At 44.1% G+C, this 21,409-nt stretch overlaps 1 protein-coding gene across 1 annotated transcript; it reads left to right on the top strand.

The window, feature by feature from the left end:
• The first annotated feature begins 503 nt into the window (after positions 1-503).
• LOC146198482 (snake venom 5'-nucleotidase-like) lies at positions 504-20,109 on the top strand. Its single transcript, XM_084592599.1, has 9 exons — positions 504-720; positions 2,846-2,983; positions 3,516-3,741; positions 6,217-6,402; positions 8,916-9,116; positions 12,263-12,523; positions 13,319-13,474; positions 17,900-18,091; positions 19,744-20,109. Exons 1-9 carry the CDS (start codon positions 505-507, stop codon positions 19,980-19,982), a joined length of 1,815 nt encoding a protein of 604 aa, XP_084448725.1. The 5' UTR covers position 504; the 3' UTR covers positions 19,983-20,109.
• Positions 20,110-21,409: the final 1,300 nt, after the last annotated feature.

The raw sequence follows: 21,409 nt of genomic DNA, 5'->3' as shown, positions 1-21,409 counted from the left end.
CTTTGTACGGGATGCCTATCTGTATTTACTATTTTGATTCTGTGACCATAACAATGCCGCAAAAGAAACCTAAATTAAGGCTTAGTTCTTTTTCCCGCACTGACTAGCTTGAACATCACGCGCCCTTTTCCATCTACGTGCAGGACAGCTGGCCGAGGACTGCAGTTAAGGTTGCGCTGTTGACGCCTTTTCTGTTTTTTTTTTTTTTTTTTTTTTTTTTTTATAATCTTCAGGAGTCATTTATGCGAGTGTTGAGAAACCGAGCGAGTTTTAATGCACTGGGACGTGGCGAATGAAATAATAAATTGGTCACGAAAGTTTCCATCTTTGTCGCCTGCACCTCCCTCTCCCCCAACATATGAGAACGAAGAAACATAGATTTCCACCGGCAATGATATATTAGCCGTGACCTCAAGACATACGTAGGCGTGGCCTTTGTAATGTTTACTCTCTTATATAAGCAGCGCAAAAAATCGCCTGCAGTTTCCTCGATGTACCAAAAATATGGCCGGCTCCGGGATGATTATGTCTGCTTTGGTTACTCTGCTTTTTGTCCGTGCATACTGCCTCGCAGGAGGCACCGCTTTTACTCTGACTGTGATGCACACTAACGACGTGCATGCTCACATTGAACAAAGTACGAAGTTCGGCGCCATTTGCAGTGAACGTGAGAAAGAAAAAAATACTTGCGTTGGAGGCGTTGCTAGGATCAAGACCAAGGTGCGTGCAGACTCGACAGTTTTTTTTTTTTTTTTTTTTACTGCGATCCACGCTAGATTTTGGTTACTGATTTGTTTTGTTCATTTTCATTCGCATCGATTGTTTCTCATGCCAACGGTTTTGTGATTCCGTAGAACACAGACCATTCTTAGTTTCTTGGGAGACAGGAGTGGACATGACCCACAGCCGCTGGCTGAGATGCATCGACCACAGTCCCCCGATTATCTGCGAATAGCCCGACTATTTTGCTCAGCAATGAGTGCTAATCTTTAAGCGTCTGGTGACCCTTGGGTTGACAACGTGTCGTCATTTTGACACGCTTTCTAGCTTAGTGAGCTCACTTCAAAGCGATATCAATATTTCTTTTGGATTTTGCTGACAACGTGTTACTGCTTCATACGTCAAGCTGAAGGATTGGAACAACGTTCACAGGAGGACCTTATTAGACGGTCGCAACTTCAGGAAAGAATTAGCCTTGGTTTAGCTCTGGTTAAACCTGGTTGAATTGAGGTATCAATACCTCCATGGCTGCGCTTATGGTTCAGCATTTAGTGTACCTCATGGTGTAGCTTTTGATGTTTAGCTATGAGTAAAGACATGACACACAAATGAACGACTAGTATTCTTTGCCTTGGGTCTCTCATTTCACATGGGACGGTTATGTCAGAACCAGCCTGCCAGGACCACGGCATTCACGTTACCCCTATAGGCCACTAAGGCACGTTCATACGGCTTGGTTAAAGCCGTATTCGGCTCAGCTGTGGCTCAAGGTCAAACGTAGCCCGTCCCGGGATTACGCGACGGGCTGAAACGTGGCGCAGTATTGCTAACGCAATAAAAGTGGATAAAGCGATACAAATAGAGCGTCACTTGCAGCAACCTATTGCGAGCGCTCGTGTATCGCGTATTTTTCTGTCCACAATAGCAACAATTTGTTTGATGTACTCTTTAACAACTTCGAGACAGTCATAACGGTCGCAAAATTATCATCAGCGTCATCGTCGTTGTGGGATGCATTATAATTATAATCATAATAGATTAAATAATGGCTGTATAACTGATAGTTCTCCAATTAGTATTATCTTGTGCCAGCTGCCGGACACCATGCACCACTGACATGGCTCATCTCATCTTCCCACTTCACTCGATCGCATCCGACTTTGTTTATCTCTTTTGGGTTTCACTCTACTCACTGACAGGCTATTTAAATCACACTCAGGCAATCACACCCGCGATTACCCACTCGCCCTCTTACACAGTCCCTCACTCCTCCAGCCACTTCCTCCTCAGTCAGTCGTCGGTCGGCAACAAGCTCAGTCACTAACTCACCCCTTGCACAGGCATTCATAATACTTCAAAAGTCTAGGATATGTGCAGGTTTGTTCACTGAAGACAGTCCAAAAAAAAAAAAAAAAGACAGAGTAACATGTAGAAATAAAAGATAAATGCAGCCAATGCTGAGTGCGCACTGTTATAAACATGCAACGCATTATGCGTTCCGAGTCTGCAGCCATTCCATTTTCTATACTAGGTTCGCCGTTAGCAGTAGGTGTCTGAAAATCCACAGGTGTGCTGCTCTTCTAGTGCTTCTAGTTTATTCTCATGGTTTGAAACATCTTAACACTTCCGTGCTCACCCCTGTACGGTTTATCACTACACGTGCTTGGCAAAGACAGAAGGCGGATTTAGAAAGCTAAACACAGTTATGATGTATTGCCTTCGTTCTCCATTATTTTATGACATTAGTACTGAGAAGTTCTAATTCATTGTAAGACTTATTTCTTTAAAGAATTTCCAATAAGGCATATTTCAAAACACTGACTTCAATAATATTGCGAAGGAATTAAAACAGATATGCGAGTGGAGACATCTAATGTTCTTTTGCTGTTTCAACTCTAGCGATTGTATTTTCGGTTTCCTACTCTTGTAAGGTTACCTAGCTGCAACCTTCGTTTTGTTGTAAAATACACCCGCGTAAATGACTTCCGCTGATATGCATTGTAGTAGAAAAAAATAGAAAATATAATTTTGTGTGTGTTTTTTTTCCTGCAAAAGTTATATTCAGCGCATTATTTCCCATAAGAGAAACTGGCCTCTTCATGCGCCACATTTTTTTTTTTTTCAGGTTAAAGAACTTAAACAGCGATATCCGGGAGCGCTATTCATGAATGCTGGAGATTTTTTCCAAGGAACCGCATGGTACACCGTGTTGAAGCACGTGATAATATCGGCCGTCATGTCCAGAATGGAATACGACTACATAGTAAGAAAGCTTTTCTACCGCTAAACCGCGAACATGTACCCAGCGAAATGGGTGGAACTGTGCCATGTATGGTCAAAGTGCTGCAGCTGGAGAAAGCTCTCATAATTATAGTACGGCAAGATACAGCGCCCTACTGTCTGAAATAGAAATAGCAGCAAATTTATAATTTTGTTGAAAATTCCTATTAGTTATGTAAAAATAGAAATAATATTTGCCCTTCGTAACTTTTATTGTCACGGATCTGTGCTTAATTGTTAAAATTGTGACGAAACCTTATGGCGCAAGGGCATCTTCGGCCAAAGAGCGCCATGACACAGTTTGCCCAGGCGAAGACAAGGCCTCTTTACAAAACGTGGGCGAGGGAACTAAGGCATCCTTCTCCCCTCTCTTTAATTTCGCGTTTTTCTGCTGGTTCATGCTCATGTATACTTTTGAATTTAGTTAAGTGGTGTATTTGCACAACTGAGAGATAACAGGTTCGCTTAAGAATTAAGACGGTAACCCCCTCTTGTCCTGTCGGTGTGCATTACAGTGCCTCGGAAACCATGAATTTGATGACGGGCCTGCCGGGCTTGCCCCATTTCTTCTGGCAATGCAAGAAGCGAAAGTGCAAGTCGTGAACACTAATGCCGACTTTTCGAAAGAACCGCTTCTACGAAACATAAGTCTTCCTAAGTCAGTGAAGGTCAACGTAAGTGGCACAAGAGTGGGGATCGTCGGAGCGGTGCTCCCTGAAACCCGCGTGCTTTCGCAGCCTGGTAAGAAATGTCGCTGCTTATGGAAAGTCTCGTGTTATGGCTGGGAAACGTTTTCTGAAATGTCGTATCCCTCGATATCACATGGGGCACTGAGAGACGGTGGACGGCATACGTCAATCCTTTATTAAAATAGCAAAGCGGAGATTACAGTACTCGCCTTTGCACTTTGCAAGGGCCACTACATGCATGCACGTATCCTACCAGACTATCGAATGACAACGCTGAAAAAAAGAAAAAGCGGTATACCAAACATAACTGCTGCCAAACCATAGAGAACATCATCACACTAGGCCTGTCTATCTTTCTGCTTGTGTTTACCAAAGGAAATAACTAAGGTTAGCCTAATATGAAGCCTACAGCTACGATGCATCTCTAATTAAGAAAACAAAGCCGGTGTGAGTAGCGCGCAAATAAATTTATGTGGTCGATATTTACACCATATTGATCTAGAAAATTTTTTAGGGCAAGATAAAACGAGAGGTCAAGAGGCTTGTCGCCACTGATAACGTTGTATTAAGACTGTCGGAAGTTAAAACAATGGCGGTTACCTTTAGAGATGCATTTTAAAGCACAAGCACTGATGAGCGATTTCGCGCTTTTTTATGCAATCGACACCCAAATAAGGAATCACTCGACGGAATTTTTCTGACTAAGCTCAAAACCCATGAAACAAATATGCTTTAAGGAAAATTAGCGTGATACACCGCCTCTAACTTTGCGACAAGCGTACCGGTTATCCTTTCTAAATGGTAGCCCAAACCCCATGCGGACATTCACTCTCGATACAAAAGCTCGATATTTTACCAGCGTGTATGCAGCTAGCGAACATGTCCAGAACGAAGTCTGTGACTAAGGAAGAGGATACGTGCGTGCCTCTACGAGGAGTGCGCTGCCACCTCGGCGCTATACGTGGAGTGGCCATAACAATGATGGTAACCGCTTTGGGCAGCTTGCTATGGGAAGCACAATATAACACAAGCAGCCTTTCATTGGACGATGTGGTGGTAGAGGAGGTTAAGGCAACCAAGCGCTTTCGGTGTTTATCTCCCAGTTCATATACTGCTCCTCTGTGTTTGTCTTGCTCAATGCGATGTGCACGACTCCCTCATATTTCACCAAAGTCCCATTTTGGCAGTCATTAGGGCGAAAAGTGTTAAAGTTCTCTGGCAGACTTCATGCAGTGCATTTCATGCTTTCAAAAGAATGAAAATGTTTTATATTAGAATTTATGAACTAGAACCTTGACTCCGTCAGTTTTAAGGCTCAACTCCAACAACACTCCCTAAGCGTCTGCGCTGTCAGCGCCATGTGCGTCAAAAGCAGTGAGCATTTACACCACGGACCTCTGCACTGATGCTGAACACCCGGCTTGGCAGTCCTTCGCTGCCGTCACGTGACTCTATACGTCACATCATGCTACGTTGGAGAGCGCATCGAGAAGCAAACACCCTCGCCGCAGACATCACGCCTGGCCGGAAAGAAACCGCTGCATGAGGTGACGCAGAGTCACGTGACAGCAGCGAGAGAGAGAGCCATAAGCCAATGAGAAACCTACATGTGCGAGCATCTTCCGGTGCCTGCGTGATTGCTGATGCTGGCATCTAGCATGAACAGGCTTCGGCGCTTTGCTCGAGTTTGCTGACGGTTCATACCACGCGCATGCGCAAACTGGCTCGTGCGTACGCCAACAGCGCCGGAGCTCAGGAAGTGTCGTTGAAGTTTTGCCTCAGAAAAATTTTCAACCATATATACGTTTGTTGTGCTGGTTCACCAGCACTAGCCTAATGGCGGCAATGCGTTTTCTTAGGATTGTCAACCGAGAAAAAACTTTAGCACTGAATTGAAATTAAACAATATTTCTGAAATTTCAAGGCTTTTTAATAAAGAAAAAGAATAACTAGGCGTTCCTTATGAAACTGAATTATTGAAAAAAGGACAGCGTTGGTTATGAAACAAACACAAATGTACTTACGTTCAGCGTGAAATGCAACGAGAACAAGGGAACGAAAATGGAAACAGCAAGTTGTGAACCTTTTAGCTTCACAACATTGAATGATAGCGCGTTTGATTTTCCCTTAGATGACGTGGATACGGTTGCATAGAGGTGTTAATGAAGCCAGTCTTTATTCTTTATGCACTGCCTAATATCTTTATATTTACATTCCAATGACGTCATTCGCATTTCATTTGCCACTGAGGGCGACGCTGATTTGAAATCGATTTCACTTCTAAAAAGCAATTGAAAATCTGCCATACCGCACGGGACATTTTAGAAAAAATGAGCCTTTTATTACAATGTTTTTCTTCAGCTCTAGGCATAACATACACTACTCTGCAATGTTAAATATTGAGTATACTTAGTATGCAATGTTCGCTAAATAAATGCGTCGTGTCGTACTTTTGCAGGTAATTGATTTCTAGTGCTTAGGCACCCTCATAAACAAGCTTTTTCTACGTTTCGTTTTTTATTTGAAGGTCTAGTGGAATTCCGCGATGACCTCGGGAGCATTAAACAAGAAGCAGAAAAGCTCGAGAAGGAAGGCGTAAAAATCATCATAGCAATCACCCACTCTGGATATCCGAGAGACCTCGAAATTGTGAAAAACGTACCACAAGTGGACCTCATCGTTGGTGGACACACGAACACGTTTCTGTATCACGGTAACGATGCGCTTGTAATTTTGCATCTTTTATTAGCAAATTGCTTGGGCTCAATAGCAACAAATCTTAACTAAATACAAGTTTCAATTTTATTTTATATATGCTGTAACCATAGAAGCGGATGACAAAATCATCAGAAACCCTTAAAAAGTGGCTAGTTTTGTTTATGCAATAAATGCACAATGTAGAGCACCGGGCGCTAATAGCAAACAAGTGAAATATGTGTATACATTCAGATGCATTGAAATACAGGTTGTAAAAAAGTTGAAACAAAAATTTCAACACAAATATGCATCACCTGATATGTGAGCAATAAAACAGGCGAAAAACCAAAATCTGTGCTCTGGCTAGGTTAAGGGCATCCGCTATAAAAGAAGGTATGTCACAATTAGGGACAGTCTTGCAGCGAAAACATACAGCTTGCAGGTTGTTGTCGTCGTCTTCGTCATCAGCATTATCAGCATCATCTTCATCAACAGCAGCAGCAGCCCCTTGCAGAAAATTGCTATCTCATTACATTCCTGTTAGCCCTGTCTCATGCCAGCTGCACTCCCCAAATCCCAGATACTTAAATGTCAAATCTCATCCGCTCATCTAACTCGTTAAAACCCCTGCTACAACTGACCTGTCATGGTATCCGCTCTGCTACTGAGGAACTGGTTGTCATACCTAATTGAAAACAAGGATTTAATGAGGGGTAGAAGATCACTGCACAAAATTGAAAGGAAAACGAACAAGGGTTGATGAGGACTCTCATTTAGCGCGGTCATCACTGGAGAGACATATATGCTATAGCCAAAGAACCTTCCAGAAGCAGGTCTCCAGCATTTCAGTCAACCTAGCCATGAATTTGATTAAATTAAATAAATTATTCTTCCCTTAGGATATAAATTTTTAAACGACAAAAATGCACGAGGAACTTATAGTCCACAAATTTGAAAGTTGCAACCAGAGAAATAAAAATCTCAAAAAGAAACTTAAAATCTCTGAAATTCGTTCTCTCTGCCGCATAATTATTCTTGATGACAATTACATAAAGCGTGAATCATATACTTTTCTACATTACTTGTTCGATCGAGCCTTCTGAGGCGAACGTGTCGGGCGTCTGGTTGGGCCCAGTAAGCTGTCGTAGCTTTCTTCATAGAGTTCATTAGTAAGCACGTCGTATACGCTCTTGGAAAAGGCTCAGCTGTTTGGAGGCCGTTACTGAGGACGCTTTTTGCTTTAACATCAGTCTGTTCATTTCCATGGAGCTCGCAGGGGGCAGGGATCCATTGAAACATTATCCTTTGCCCTTGCAGTCGCGCAGATGTAAGGGCTTCATAATGTTTATCGCCAGAGACTGGTAGGCGGTGTGGCGTAAGAAATTTTCTAAAATTTGTGGTGCAGTCTTTCACTCCATGAATATACATCAATTCTGAGGTGGTTTCCCACATATGTAGCGAATAGATTCCCAAAGGGCTACAAGTTCAGCAGCGGTTGATGTTGAAGTATGTCCCAAAAGGAAATGTAGAGTCTCTTTCTGAGCAGATATGACCCCAGCTGCAGCTGGTGCCTGTGCTGACATAGATCCGTCAGTGTAGACGCGAATATAATTTGGATATTCTGACCAGATGTGCGTCAGAGTAAGTTGTGTCAGCCCACTAAGTGGCACCATTGATATTGATTTATTCAGTATCCCGGGAACACGAAGGTGCACCAAAGGTTTATCCATCGTCCATGGTGGTTGGGCGGGATTATATGGAAGGGCATATCCTGTTTGTACTTGCGACTGATGGCAGCAGCGTGCACTTGTAAAACTGCAGTCCGGCCGCTCGTCCAGAATCTTTCTGAGCGGGTGAAAACGGTGTTGTGTAAGTGCTCGTAAATATACACAAAGTGGTTCGTGTGACAAGTACATGAATTGTGCCTTTGGTAGAGGTGCATCTGGGAAGTCCAAGGCATATGTTCAGTGCCTGCGCTTGCACGCTCTCTAAAGTCCGCAAGAAGGAAATGCTCATATTAGAGAAAAGTGCGAGACTATACCGGGTGTAGCCAACAGAGTCTCGTAAAACCTTAGTAAGGAGCGCTCAGTTCGACCCCCTTTGACGCCAGCTATGAAACGAAAAACATGGCAAAAATTGCTTAGCCTTTTCTTCAACATATCAATATGTTTCAACCATGATAGTCTGCTGTCAATAAATACTCCCAAGAATCTGTGACTTGAGACGTACGGTATCACAACTCCATGAAGAATAATCGGGTAACGGCTAACACATTTTCTCGTAAATGCGATTACTGCATATTTTTCTGCCGCTAGAAGAAAAACTTGACGCCGTAGGTACATCGTTGTTTATGACACAGCTCGCTGCAATCGTTGAAGGTAGCTGCAACGTTTCCTTCTTCTGGCGAAGCCTGAAGCGCAGAAAGAAAGGGATTTAAGAGTGATACAGAACAAAGCGCTGCATCAGCTAACCAAAAAAAAAAAAAAAAAAAAAAACCTGGCTGAACTTTATTCTGACGTTTCATTTCAGGCGAGGGTTACCCACGTGAAAACACCCCAGAAGGTGATTATCCTACGCGTGTCAACAGGAGTGACGGTAGCTTTGGTCTAGTCGTGCAAGACTACTGGTTCGGGAAGTTCTTGGGCTTTTTGCAAGTCTCCTTCGATAACGCGGGGAAGATTGTGAACTGGACAGGAAACCCAATCCTACTGAACGCCTCCGTGAGTGAAGGTAAGTATATGGCAGAGAACATTTTCTCTGGAAATACAGGCTCTTGACTTTGACGTATTCACTGGTCAAAAATTGAGAGTCGGTTTAGCTCCGCCAACAAAAGTAGTATAGTGAGAAAACACATTGAAGAGCGGTGTTAAGATTTTGCTATGCTCTGAACCCCGGAACAGTGGGGGCGGGGGAGGGCAGGCGGGGAGTCTGGACAAGTGGACACACAATCATTAAGCGTTAGACAATTTTGCTAGGTCTTATACTTGCGGAGTAGGAGGAGAAGGGGGAACTTTTGACGATTTTGCTATGTTCTTAACCTAGGATCAGGGCTTTCGTACTGTTGACTTGACCTTCGTCACAAGGAGTAAATAGTAAACATGCGAACCAAAATGGCCCCGCCGGGGTGGTGCAGTGGTAAGACTGCCCGGAGTTCCTGGGTTCGAACCCGACCACGGCGGCTGCGTTTCGATGGAGGCGAAACGAAGTGGCGTCCGTGTGCTGTGCGATGTCAGCGCACGTTAAGATCCCCAGGTGGTCGAAATTACTCCGTAGCCCTCCACTACGGCTCCCCTATCTCTCTTTCAACTTTCACTCCCCCCTTTATCCCTTCCCTTACGGCGCGGTTCAGGTGTCCACATAGCAAGTGTGACAGATACTGGGCCTTTCTCTTCTGTGAACCAATTTAAAAAAACTTTTAACCAAAATGGTTCACACGAAGGGAAAGACGTAGTATCTACCACACTTGTTTCGGTGGACACCTAAACCCGCCGTAAGGGATTCAAAACTGATTTATTTATAGGAAGGGAAAGACACGCTAACTGTGTTTCACTTGTTTTCTGTGGACACCGCAACCACGCCGTAAGGGAAGGGAGTTAAGGTGGGAGTGAAAGTGGAAAGAGAGAAAGAGGAGCCGTAGTGCAGGGCTACGGAGTAATTTCGACCGCCTGGGGATCTTTAACGCGCGCTGACATCGCACAGCACACGGACGCCTCTTCTTTTCGTTTCGCCTCCATCGAAACGCAGCCGCCGAGGTCGGGTTCGAACCCAGGTACTCCGGCACAGTAGTCGGGCGTCTTACCACTGCACCACCCCGGCGGGGCAAGGGAAGCAAAAAAGTTGGGAGTGAAAGTGAAAAGAGAGAAAGAGGAGCCGTAGTGGAGGGCTAGGGAGCAATTTAGACCACCTGGGGGTCTTTAACGCGGGCTGACATCGTACAGCACACGGACGCCTTCTTCGCGCGCCTCCATCGAAACGCAGCCGCCGGCGGTCGGAATTGAGCCCGGGTACTCCGGCAGAGTAGTCGGGCATCTTAACCACTGCACCATCATGACGATGCCGAACCAAATGTCCTAATATTATTTTGAAGCGAAAAGCTTCACTACGACGGTCGGAGCTAAGCTTCGCGTGGACCGTATTCTGGTTGGTTGGTTGGTTGGTTCATAGGAAGGGAAAGGCGCAGTATCTGTCACACTTGCTCTGTGGACACCTGAACCGCGCCGTAGGGGAAGGGATGAAGGTGGAAGTGAAAGTGGATAGAGAGAAAGGGGGGCCGTAGTGGAGGGCTACGGAGCGATTTCGACCACCTGGGGATCTTTAACGTGCGCTGACATCGCACAGCACACGGACGCCACTTCGTTTCGCCTCCATCGAAACGCAGCCGCCGAGGCCGGGATTCGATCCCGGGAACTCCGGCACAGTAGTCGGGCGTCTTACCACTGCACCACCCCGGCGGGGCACCGTATTATGCAAAAGCCATATTCTGCGTATGCGCGAAACCGAGGCCAGCTGCGTATCCCCCTCGCCAAGCCCCGCCGCTTTGCCTAACAACACTTAAGAGGTGCGCGACTTCTCCTCATTAAAAAAACAAAACAAAAACAAAAATCCTGGAATCGGACCTTCATTCTTAAGATCCCCAGCCGAGCGCTCTATACCACGCCTCAGTTTTTTTTTTCAGCATGGTATTTATTACATACTTTTAAATTCAGCGTAAAACTATATACATTATTTACAGAGTAATCGGTCTGTAGGCGAAATGTCCAATTGAAACGTATAACACAACACCACACAACTATAATACGTCTTAGCACAACTTCACTAAAACGGTGGCAAGGAAAGACAACACATCAACAATGGCAGCCAGTCCGGTTGATAGTCACTATCTTCGTAAGTGTCGCAAAGCGCTCTTCATAATTCTGCTTGTCTACCGTGAGGATGATAGCGGGATTCCGCGAGTGCCAGATACCGCGATCGGCGCGCAATTTGAAAGTACCAGACTATCAAGTCATCATCATCAAAACTTTATTATTTCCACCGAAATGAAACTCCTTTTTGGACCCCCCCCCCCCCCCTTCCGGCACGCAGGCCTAAGGGAGTCCTACTCAGGAACCTCGCAAACTAAGGTCTGGTGAAGATACATAGTCACGTCATGGCCTCAGCCGCCAGGCGGATGGCATTTTGCTGCTGAGCGGGGTTCTCACTCCGCAGCATGGTCTCCCAGGCTTCTCTATGTCTTATCTTTTGCTCTATTTATTCAATTATGGGGACGTCAAGGATGTGACGTCATGCATCTGCCGTCAGCTATTAGGACCAAGTGGGAACGAGTGCGCTTCAACGCCGCCGGACGGCGCTTCTTGCCTTCCTCGAGTGACGGGTGCAGCGCCTTTACTTTCCTGTAAACGAATTATAGAAGGCCGGTGAACTTAGACGCGCTCGACATGGAAGCCAAGGAGAGTTTAGCTGCTGGCGAACGGCGCAGAAGACTGGAGAAATTAGCTTCTGCTCATCACGAGGTAGTCACCGCTTTTCGCTAGGTATATCCAGGCATAGCAGAGCTAAGCCATCTTTAATTGTTTTACAACATTTTTGTCTGATTTGCTTTGTTAAAGGGAAAGCTAGACAGAGAATGAGCGTGCAAACATGTCAGCAAGGTGAAAAATAATGCGACGAAGCACAGCTTCAACATGCCACTTTTTCCTTTCAAATTAGGTAGATAACCAGATGTTACGCATACAGAACGAACGAATGCATTGTGTACTAACTCGTACAAAACATGCGTTGAATTACACGTGGGATCTGGCAGTACCACGCGCATGTGAACGAGCTCATAAAAACGCGCTTTATATAAGTTGCCTTGTCATTTTTAAATTTTTATAAAGACCAGGATATGCTGGACATCATCGCATGCTACAAGGACAACATGACACGCGCCATCGAGGCAGTAGTCGGCTACAGCAAGGTGCTGCTGGAGCAAGCGGACGATATCTGCCGCCTTCGTGAGTGCAACCTGGGAAACCTGATAGCGGACGCCTACTTTGCCCTTTACGCTGACCAGGAGAGCAGCGATCCCGAGCTCTGGTCAGATGTCAATGGCGCCCTGCTGAACGGCGGCGCTATCCGGGCCCCGATACCTCAGATGGGTGAGCACCTTGCTCTACGAAAGGATACCACAAAAAACCGCAGAAATAAACATTTAGGACGAAAGCTGAGATAGCCACGAGCCGTAAGGACGCCTTATACAATATAATCTGAAATTTTCTAAATGCTCAGCATAAAAAGGAGGTCAGTGGAAACAGATTCGAGGACATAGTTTTTAGTTTGCGCCTCAGCGCAAATGGAAGAGCATGCCACTGTTGTCGAGCTACGAGCCTACATAAAATTCACAACCATTGACATTCATTTCTTTTTTCAAGAAACGGCCGGATTAATAATTCACAACCGTTGACATTCGTTTCTTTTTTCAAGAAATGGCCGGATTAACTACTCCGGGGACTCTGTCACTATGCATTTCTTAATCTTGATGGACAATGGATAGACAAACTTCTTTTGCGCTAGCTTTCAGGCAAACGTTGGCCGTCAGTTTTGTCAGGGTACATAAGGAGATACAGTATTGTTAAATTATATTTGCAAAAATGCTTTCCTGCGTTGGCGTTCATCCACTTCACCGCTGTGCTAAGTGCCAAGCACATCTTGGGTGACCAACCGGTTATATTCGGCGCTCAACGTCGTTCAATAAAATATACTATTCAATGCGTTGCTGCAACGTATTGGAGATAAAGCTACCAGTTACTCTTGGCGGAATTAATACGCCGTCAATAATAACGAATAAAAAAATTTTTCTTCTTCTAAAGCAAGGAAGTGTAAATAATGATTTTGGAAGCCGACACATAATGAAAATACGTTTCCGCTTGTTTTTGTCACATCCTTCGTCACAGCCAACATAACGATGGGCCACATACTGACTACAATGCCATTCGGGATGTCAGTCGTCATCATGACGTTGAATGGCTCTGAGCTGAGGGACATGTTCGAGCACTCTGTCAAGGACTACAACTACGAAAAAAGGAAAGGCCAATTTCTGCAGGTGTCTGGTAAGTTTCGGCGGCACGCGATTTCAATTTATTAGAGGGAGCTTGCACGAATGCTGAAAGCGCAATGCATTCTGGATATTCTTGGGTAGTCCGCCATATTCTTCTACAGTGTAGCAATCGACTGTGGAGTGGGCCGCACAGATTGTGCGAAGAGATGGTTTACTGTGCGGCGTGGGCTTTAACAGCCGAACGCAAACTGAAGCGCAAAAGCCGAAGTCCGGACAAGACGACTGCGGGTTTTTAAAAATACCAAAGATACGCATGCACGAATGCAACAAGACTGAGGAGCGACTGGAACGTCGCCGACGAGAATGGCTTGTAGGCATCAACAGACGTGGCATTCACAGCAGTCCGCACAAATACCAAGTGTGAAGTAATTTCGTGTCGGCGACGTAAGCGATTATCAGTGTACAGCAGCTCGTATGTCGCACTGGCAAATTTGTCGGGAGTGGCTGCGTGGTTGCTTTGTTTTTATGCGTGCACCCCAGGTGCAAAGATGGGGCTCAATCAGGATTGCAGTCATCGAAACGTTTAGAAGGCTCACCTGCAAAATGAACACATGAAACTAGGATGGTGAGCTCCTGCAGTAATTTGTGCCTCCTATAGTGCAACATTCGAGGCACACGCATAAAAATAAAGCAACCACGGAGCCGCTTCGGATTTAAACCGCAAGACGCGCGGCTGCGAAAAGGTAAACAATTTGACTAGGGCGACGTACGGGCTGCCGTACATAAATAATCGTTTGGGAGCCTGACACGAAATGACGTGCACACACTTGGTATTTGTCCGGACTGCTGTGAATGCAACGTCTGTTGATAGGTGCAAGATATTCTCGCCAGCGACGTTCCGATCGTTGCCTGCTCTTGTCGCATTCGTGCAAGCGTACCTTTAGTTTTTTGAAAAATCCGCAGTTGTCTTATCCGGGCTTCAGCTTTCGCGCTTTGGTCTGCATTCGGCTGTTACAGCCCACGACCGCACAGTAGACAATCACTTCGGCAATACTAGCGCGGCCCGCCCCACGGTCGACTGCTGCACTGTAGAGAATTATCAGACCAACTTAAAAACTCAAATATTTAAATGCTTCTGGTGTGTTCCGTATATCCATGTATTAAAAGAATGCAAATTCTGCTTATTGTTCAGAGGAGTCATACACATGCCGCGTATACCTGCCCACAGTTATCTGTTTCTTTAAATTGTTTCTTGTGATATATATGGCTCCATCTTTTAGATAACAATTATTGAGAATAATTTCATTGTGCTAAGTCCGCGCTTTTCTCTAAAGATTTACAGGCGTACATTTAAGCCCTCTTATGCACGGGGATGCGAAAGCTTTGCGAGTTAAGCCACGCCGCCTGGTGTATTCGCCCGACGCCACACTCGCGAACTTCGCCCGCACACGCCCTGATGGCATATATGTATGACGTAATTACCTAGGTTAAATGAAGCAGTGGCTCAGATGGAGCTTCATGACGACGGCGATGATCACTCACAGCGCGATAGTTTACTGCAGTTGGACCTTGATGAAGATGACGCTGTTTTCTGCAGAGCGTGACAGTTTATTGCAGTTTTCAAAAATGTTTGATTGGCTACTGTAACAGTATAGTTTTTACTCTTTATCGCGTTTATTTCACGAAACCTACAAACTAGTCGAATTGTCAAAAATGAAACAGTTTACATGTAATATACCTAAACTATCGAATGTTAAATTGGTCAGTGTTTACTTTTCACACCCCATGGCACAAATATTTTCTTTTCCGCCATCCATGTCTTCCCGGGCAGACCACCAGCATGCAATTTAAAGAAAATTTTCACAACAGGCTGTGAATGCATTCGTTTTGCATATTTTAATACATTTTGCCCCGTCCCAGAACAGTATAATGACCGGTACACAGGAACAGGCAAAACTATTTCAATAAGATATTTGTCGAGCCGTTTTCTGGTGACTCTGGTTAAATATAGGATAGAGAATCGAGTACATAAAAACCGTGTTGCTTGGATAATTTCACGAAAATAACTACGTGTTCCATTAGCGAGGCGACAGGCAGTTCACACTACCAACATTGGCAAAGCTCTTGCCAACCGCAAGTGACAAACGGTACGTAGAAAGGGATCCTTTGCACCTCGCAAGATAAAGAAACGATTAACAACTTGGCGCAAAAATAAGTGCGATGAGGACAATTCACAATTGCCTACGCGGCGAAAAATGTTCGTTCAACTTTCTCATTTCTTGAAGCAGCGATAAACGCTGCAAAGACCCTGTGTAGCTTTTGTATGTTTATTCTCGAACAGTCCAAAACCTGTATCACCACATTTTGCTGACAGAAACAAATTGTGTGTGGCTGCGTGAGCAAACACTGACATTTGTCTTGGCCTTCCATTTTTCAACCTTGCTCAGCAATTCATTTGTCTGCTGTCGTCGATGTGGGTCACTGTCCCTGTAGTTCTCAAGTCGGATAGCCAAGTGACAGCGCTGCCATTCAGTCTACAAAAGGTCCTTTGCCGCATCCACTGCCCGACTAAAAATTTTCTGTTCTACACAGAATATGGCGATAGTATCGGGGTATGCTAAAATTCGCGCTTCACATGACTGCAATGCAAACTCAGAAATTAAAATACTTGTGAGGACACGCCTGGAGAAAGATTCGATATGTACGCAGGACTGCAATGGTGAGAGTGGACACAATCGCCGCACGCAGTGTTGAACCAGTTTCCTCACACTACGTACTGCACTCGTGCGTGGGCCAGAGAAGCTCATCTGTTCGTTCTGACGCGGGTTTGAAACCCAGTCATGACTGTGTCATTTTTTGTTAAGTGCTAGTTCGTACGGCACGCTCTGCCGACATACTCTTCCGACGTTCTCTGTCCACAATTTCTGCACATGCCACTCATGACACAGGAAATGCTTTCGCATCAATACGATCCATAAATTTTCCATAAAAACTGGCATAAGCAACTAGCAACAATAGATTTGTTGTATGACTTTTTGAGCGCTCCTTTGTTTATTTTGGGATTTATTTTTTGTACTTATAATACATAAAGTTGTGAACAGCCATACAATGAGTGATATGTTCTTAAATCCTCCGTTCTGTTTCGAGGAATCGAAAGAAAAAGGGAGTTAAGAGAACAAATAACTTAAAGGAAGACGCAGGCTATTTACTTGTGAAGCTATTTAAAATAGTACTATGACGGTTTGTGAAGGCTATTCTTTTAGCCTGTTCCTGACTGTTATCGGCATGCGGAATTATCGCTTTGCTATTTGTCATGCAGATTTTTCTTACACAATTGCAACCACGGGTGCGGTTAATCCTACAACGTTCGAAATTGTCCATTTTGTGCGCCTTATGTCCAAAGTTTTTCTTCCTTTTTAATTTGTGTGTGAGAAATAGTAAACGAATCCTAAAGCCGTTCACCGCCGGGTGCACTTCCAGCTTTTCACAACGTCGAGTTGTTCTTTGCTTGCGGGCACAAGCTCGTCCAGTAATCAACTTGAAACCAGGAAATAAACTAGGGAAGTTGGATATACATGATGTATATTCCCCTTTGCTATATCCGGTATATTCCCTCGTTTGTTTATTTATTTATTTATGCGCAATGCGGCCCCTTAATGGGGTTATTGCAGGAACGGGTTATACAAATCTATTTAAACGTCATATAAAAACAATTGTAAACAACAAAATTTAAAAATTCACGAGAAAGAAGACAAAAGACAAAAATGTAACTCAGAATAACAGTACCAAAACGAGAATGCTGAAGTACACTATAACAACAACAAAATGCATAAAATCACTCGGAATTAACTTTTAACAGGAAAGGCTTTAATGGCAGGGACCTAATTGTTCCAGGGACTAAGTTTCAGAATTAAATAGTGGGTGAAAAAAAAAAGAACTATTTAAAACCCACTAACACGTTGTTGCTATGCAACTATCGTGTAGTCGCATGGTATGGTACCACCTTGGTTGCGCGGTATATATACGTTGTTGCTAAATGACGGCCACACTGGTTGCCATTTTTAACCTATGGCTCAACACCAACTTGGATTTCGAAAAATATGACACCGAGGACCGTAACTAGTATACAGCTAACGCTCTGAAACGTAGCACAACTTTAAAAAGGACAAGAGGAAAGTCGAGACATCACTACGCAGCTTTGTCTTCTTTCTTTTTTATTTTTCGGTGTTCAGATCGCAACAGTAGAGCAGAGGGCCACCAGATGTGCCCCCTGGCTACTTCTCTTCTACTTCTCTAAGGCTACTTCTCTTCTCAATGAATGTATGGATCTGTAGAAAACGTTTTTCTGTATGTCACATGGTTTTAGTGTCAGCTATAGTACAACGTACAGCAGTCAATCCGCAGCATAGCGCGTGAAACGCAAAACATTGTGTGGAGACTTTTTCGATTTGTTTAACCTTTTTTCTCAACGTTGCAGGTATTCGAGTGACCTATAACGTGAACTTGACTGCCGGCTGTCGCGTTGTGTCACTGGAAGTACTGTGCAGAAGATGTGAGGTACCGCGGTACGAGCACGTCCAAGACGACAAGACTTATAGAATAGCCACTACTGACTACATCACAAGAGGAGGAGATGGTTACAAGAAAGCGACCAACGCCACAAGCGGAGGTAAGGTTAAAACTCCCTAACACTTATCGCAATATGCAGACTAAAGCGTTGGAATGACGTCACAGCGAGGACCTGTCGGAGTATAATTTATCGCGAAAAAATTGGCGGGGACATTTAAGACTGCTCAGATGAGATATGGGAAAACATGAAAGCGACCGCCAAGGCCACATGTTCCTTTTCCCATTGCGCCCTACAAGGCCGGCATGAACACCACTCCTGCACTTGTACGCATGAATACGCCTGAACCTATTCACAAAGCTCTTTCGTCGGTGTGTGACCCTCGAATTCACGTACTCAAAAATTTTTCACATCGGACTTCAGCGGTTGACACGAACGAGTACTGCCATAATTTTATAGGAGAAATATAATAAAAAGAAGAAAACCAAGACGCCGCTGGTAGAATCCGAACACAAGGAGGTCGCGTTTGGAATATATGTGTGATTAGAGAGGGCAACAGCCCAGTATTGTGTCACACCGTTAAGGCGGAAATCTAACGTCTTCCTCATTTTTGTACTAAAAACCCATATAATCACGATATCTTACGCAGTGCGGAAAGCACGTTTTTTTTTTTCAGTTCAGTGCTGGAACAAAACAATGTTTGTCTTGTTGTGGAGAAAAATATTAGCATGCTTTTGTGGGAAAATTCTGGTGCGTTGTCATCACGCTCATGCGCAAGCTCCAACGCTGCAAACAAGCTTAATTATGAAAAAATTGATTTGCTCACTACTGTAGTGCGAATCATTTGCGATAATTTTCACAGGTTAATTATTGTCTAATTGGTTGATTAGGGAAGTGAAATTGGTGTAGAAAGCGTCGTCTTTGTACATTTAGCTTCCCAAATGCACAAGCGCAGATAGAAATTTCGACCGAGCACATTTATTTTGCTCTGCACTCGTTTCAATTCTTAAAAACCAGGCATGGTTCTGCGTTATCACAGGTTAGCCCCCTAGCCGTAACCACTGGTAACAGAGGGTTCTTTCGTTTTGCCTCGGAAATACATTTGTGGCGCTGGCTGTTGGAGACTTGATTGGTTTGGTTGGGCTAGAGCGTTCGTGAAGCTGCGCTGGCTATCGTGAAGTGCGATGGAAATAAGTGCTAAACAACCACTTTTATAATTCTCAGAAAAAAAAAAAGGCTTGAGAAAGAGATCGGGCCGGCACAGCAATGTTTTGTTCAGTATGAAGCCAATGCATGATCAATGCAATGCAGCCTCAATATAAGACCACCTAATTCTTGTGGAAGCCAGCATGTCTGGACTTTCTTGCAAGTCTATGTTGTCACAAAAACAAACACCTTCATCCTCGTGGAACAGCACTCGTTTTTTTTTTTTTTGCATGCCTTTCTTATTCTGGTTTAGTTGTGGTGTTTTATTCTGACTTTGATTGCCGTGATGGGACCTTGACATTCAGAATCTCCTCAGGTACTAGTATGTATTGTGATTCTTTTCTTTTTTTTTCGGCTTGACCAGTATAATTTTCTTCTGTGCATAGAAAATTGAAAACTACTCCACATCGCTTATACCGGGATGGAAACAGCGCTTAGTAGCTTAATGGCCATAGCGGATTTTGATGTGAATGGCCTGACATAATAATGAATATGACACTTTTTGGAAAGTTTTTAATGACACATGTCACTTTCTCTTGTTTTTGCAGGTCCCACTGACTACACAGTTCTCGTAGAATATATCAAGAAGATGACGCCAGTCAAATCCGCTCTTGAAGGTCGCGTGACAGTACTGAACGGAACTGCACATGTGAAAATTCCAGGAGACCCTCTCACTGATCCATCGTTTGGGAATAAGGTTACGCTATCCGAAAGGCTACTTTCATATTACGCGAAAGTAAGAAATTATGCGCGCGACATTTTTCGCAGGTTAGGACGCCTCAGGTAAACTTTAGCGAAGGTGAAACGGTCAGTGATGGTGGCTAAAAGATGGTGTTTATCTGAGCTGTTTGAACAATAAACTCGCTGTAGTTGATGCATTTCTGCATTGAAATAAATTACATCACCTTTGAAATGGCTGGAAAATGATAACGTTTTTCGTTTCTTTTTATGTATTTTTTCAAGTTACCCACATAGCAGGGGGGGGGGGGGGGTGATACAATCATAACAATCGCGATACAATTAAAAAGAACAAGTGCAAAAAGAAACATTACTTAAAGATCTGGCATAGCATCAAAAGGAGGTAAGAAAAACAAGAACAAAAATTTTCAACACATTTCCATGACAGGGAATTAGCTCTTGCGACTTTTTTTATGTCAGTTTCTGCAGCGATCTCCGATGGCAAGTTGTTCCATTCAATGATAGTGCTAGGAAGGAATGAATTCGCGGGGGGGGGGGGGGGGGGGGGGGCGATGAATGGTAATTTGCGGGTTTAACTATGAAAAAATGGTAATGTCATGGAAGTATGAAATGAGGCGACTGAAACAAATCACTTCGAAGCAATCGATAATGATAAAGCTTATGGAAGAGTGTTAATCGAGCATGTTTACGACGGTGTGATGTCTTCCAGTTCAGCGCGATTTTTTTTTTTTTTTAATGTTGTAACGCTTGTGAAAGGTGAGTAATCTGAAAATATAAAACGCACATCACGGTTCTGCAAGATCTCGATGTTGGATAACACAGGCTTGATTAGGGTCCCATATAGCCGCAGAATATTAAATTGATGCATTAGAGTGACATAACCAATTTTTTTAACGTGGATTGGAGCGTGTTTGAGAGTAGGTTTAAGAAAACCAAGTGGACGGTTAGCAGTAGCTGGGGCGAGGTCGATATGGTGATGCCATGTTAAATGCAACTGAAGGTCTGGTCGATATGGTGATGCCATGTTAAATGCAACTGAAGGTCTTCTGAAATCTTTTCTATTTTTTTTTCTGAGCTCTATCGTTACAATCGATGAAATAATTAATGAATGCTGCTTTCTTTATTTCCTTTGGTCAGAAAGTTTTTTTACAGTGCGTTTCATTCGTGCTGCCAAAATACTTTGGTTACAAGCGCGGCGTATGCACGACGCAGTACGCAACACTTTATCTTGAGCGAAAAACAAAAAATTCCGATAGCGCTGTGGAGTCTACATTGGCGAAATGCGAAGGCCGGAGCGTTGCTGCTGCACACGATGCATCATGTTTGCTCTTATTATCGTTATCAACTAAATGCACCGTCATTATCATTGCTAATGCCATCATTGTCATTATCAATAATCGCAGCGTCACTGTCCCCGCTAATGACATCCTCACGGTAAACAAGGAGAATTATGATGCGCGTTACACGACCCCGGACGGGGCGCAGTTGGTTAAAGAGCTCGTCTGGCGATCCGAG

The sequence above is a fragment of the Amblyomma maculatum genome, chromosome 2 (genome assembly GCF_055883805.1).
Source record: "Amblyomma maculatum isolate TAMU_Amacu chromosome 2, ASM5588380v1, whole genome shotgun sequence".
Lineage (NCBI taxonomy): Eukaryota > Metazoa > Arthropoda > Arachnida > Ixodida > Ixodidae > Amblyomma > Amblyomma maculatum.
This window is presented reverse-complemented; position numbering and strand designations above follow the sequence as displayed.

Coding starts and splice junctions, on each gene's coding strand:
- LOC146198482 (XM_084592599.1), top strand. CDS start 505: ATGGCCGGCTCCGGGATGATTATGTCTGCTTTGGTTACTCTGCTTTTT. Junction 9,117..12,262: donor GAACGCCTCCGTGAGTGAAG/GTAAGTATATGG, acceptor ATTTTTATAAAG/ACCAGGATATGCTGGACATC. Junction 13,475..17,899: donor CCAATTTCTGCAGGTGTCTG/GTAAGTTTCGGC, acceptor TCAACGTTGCAG/GTATTCGAGTGACCTATAAC.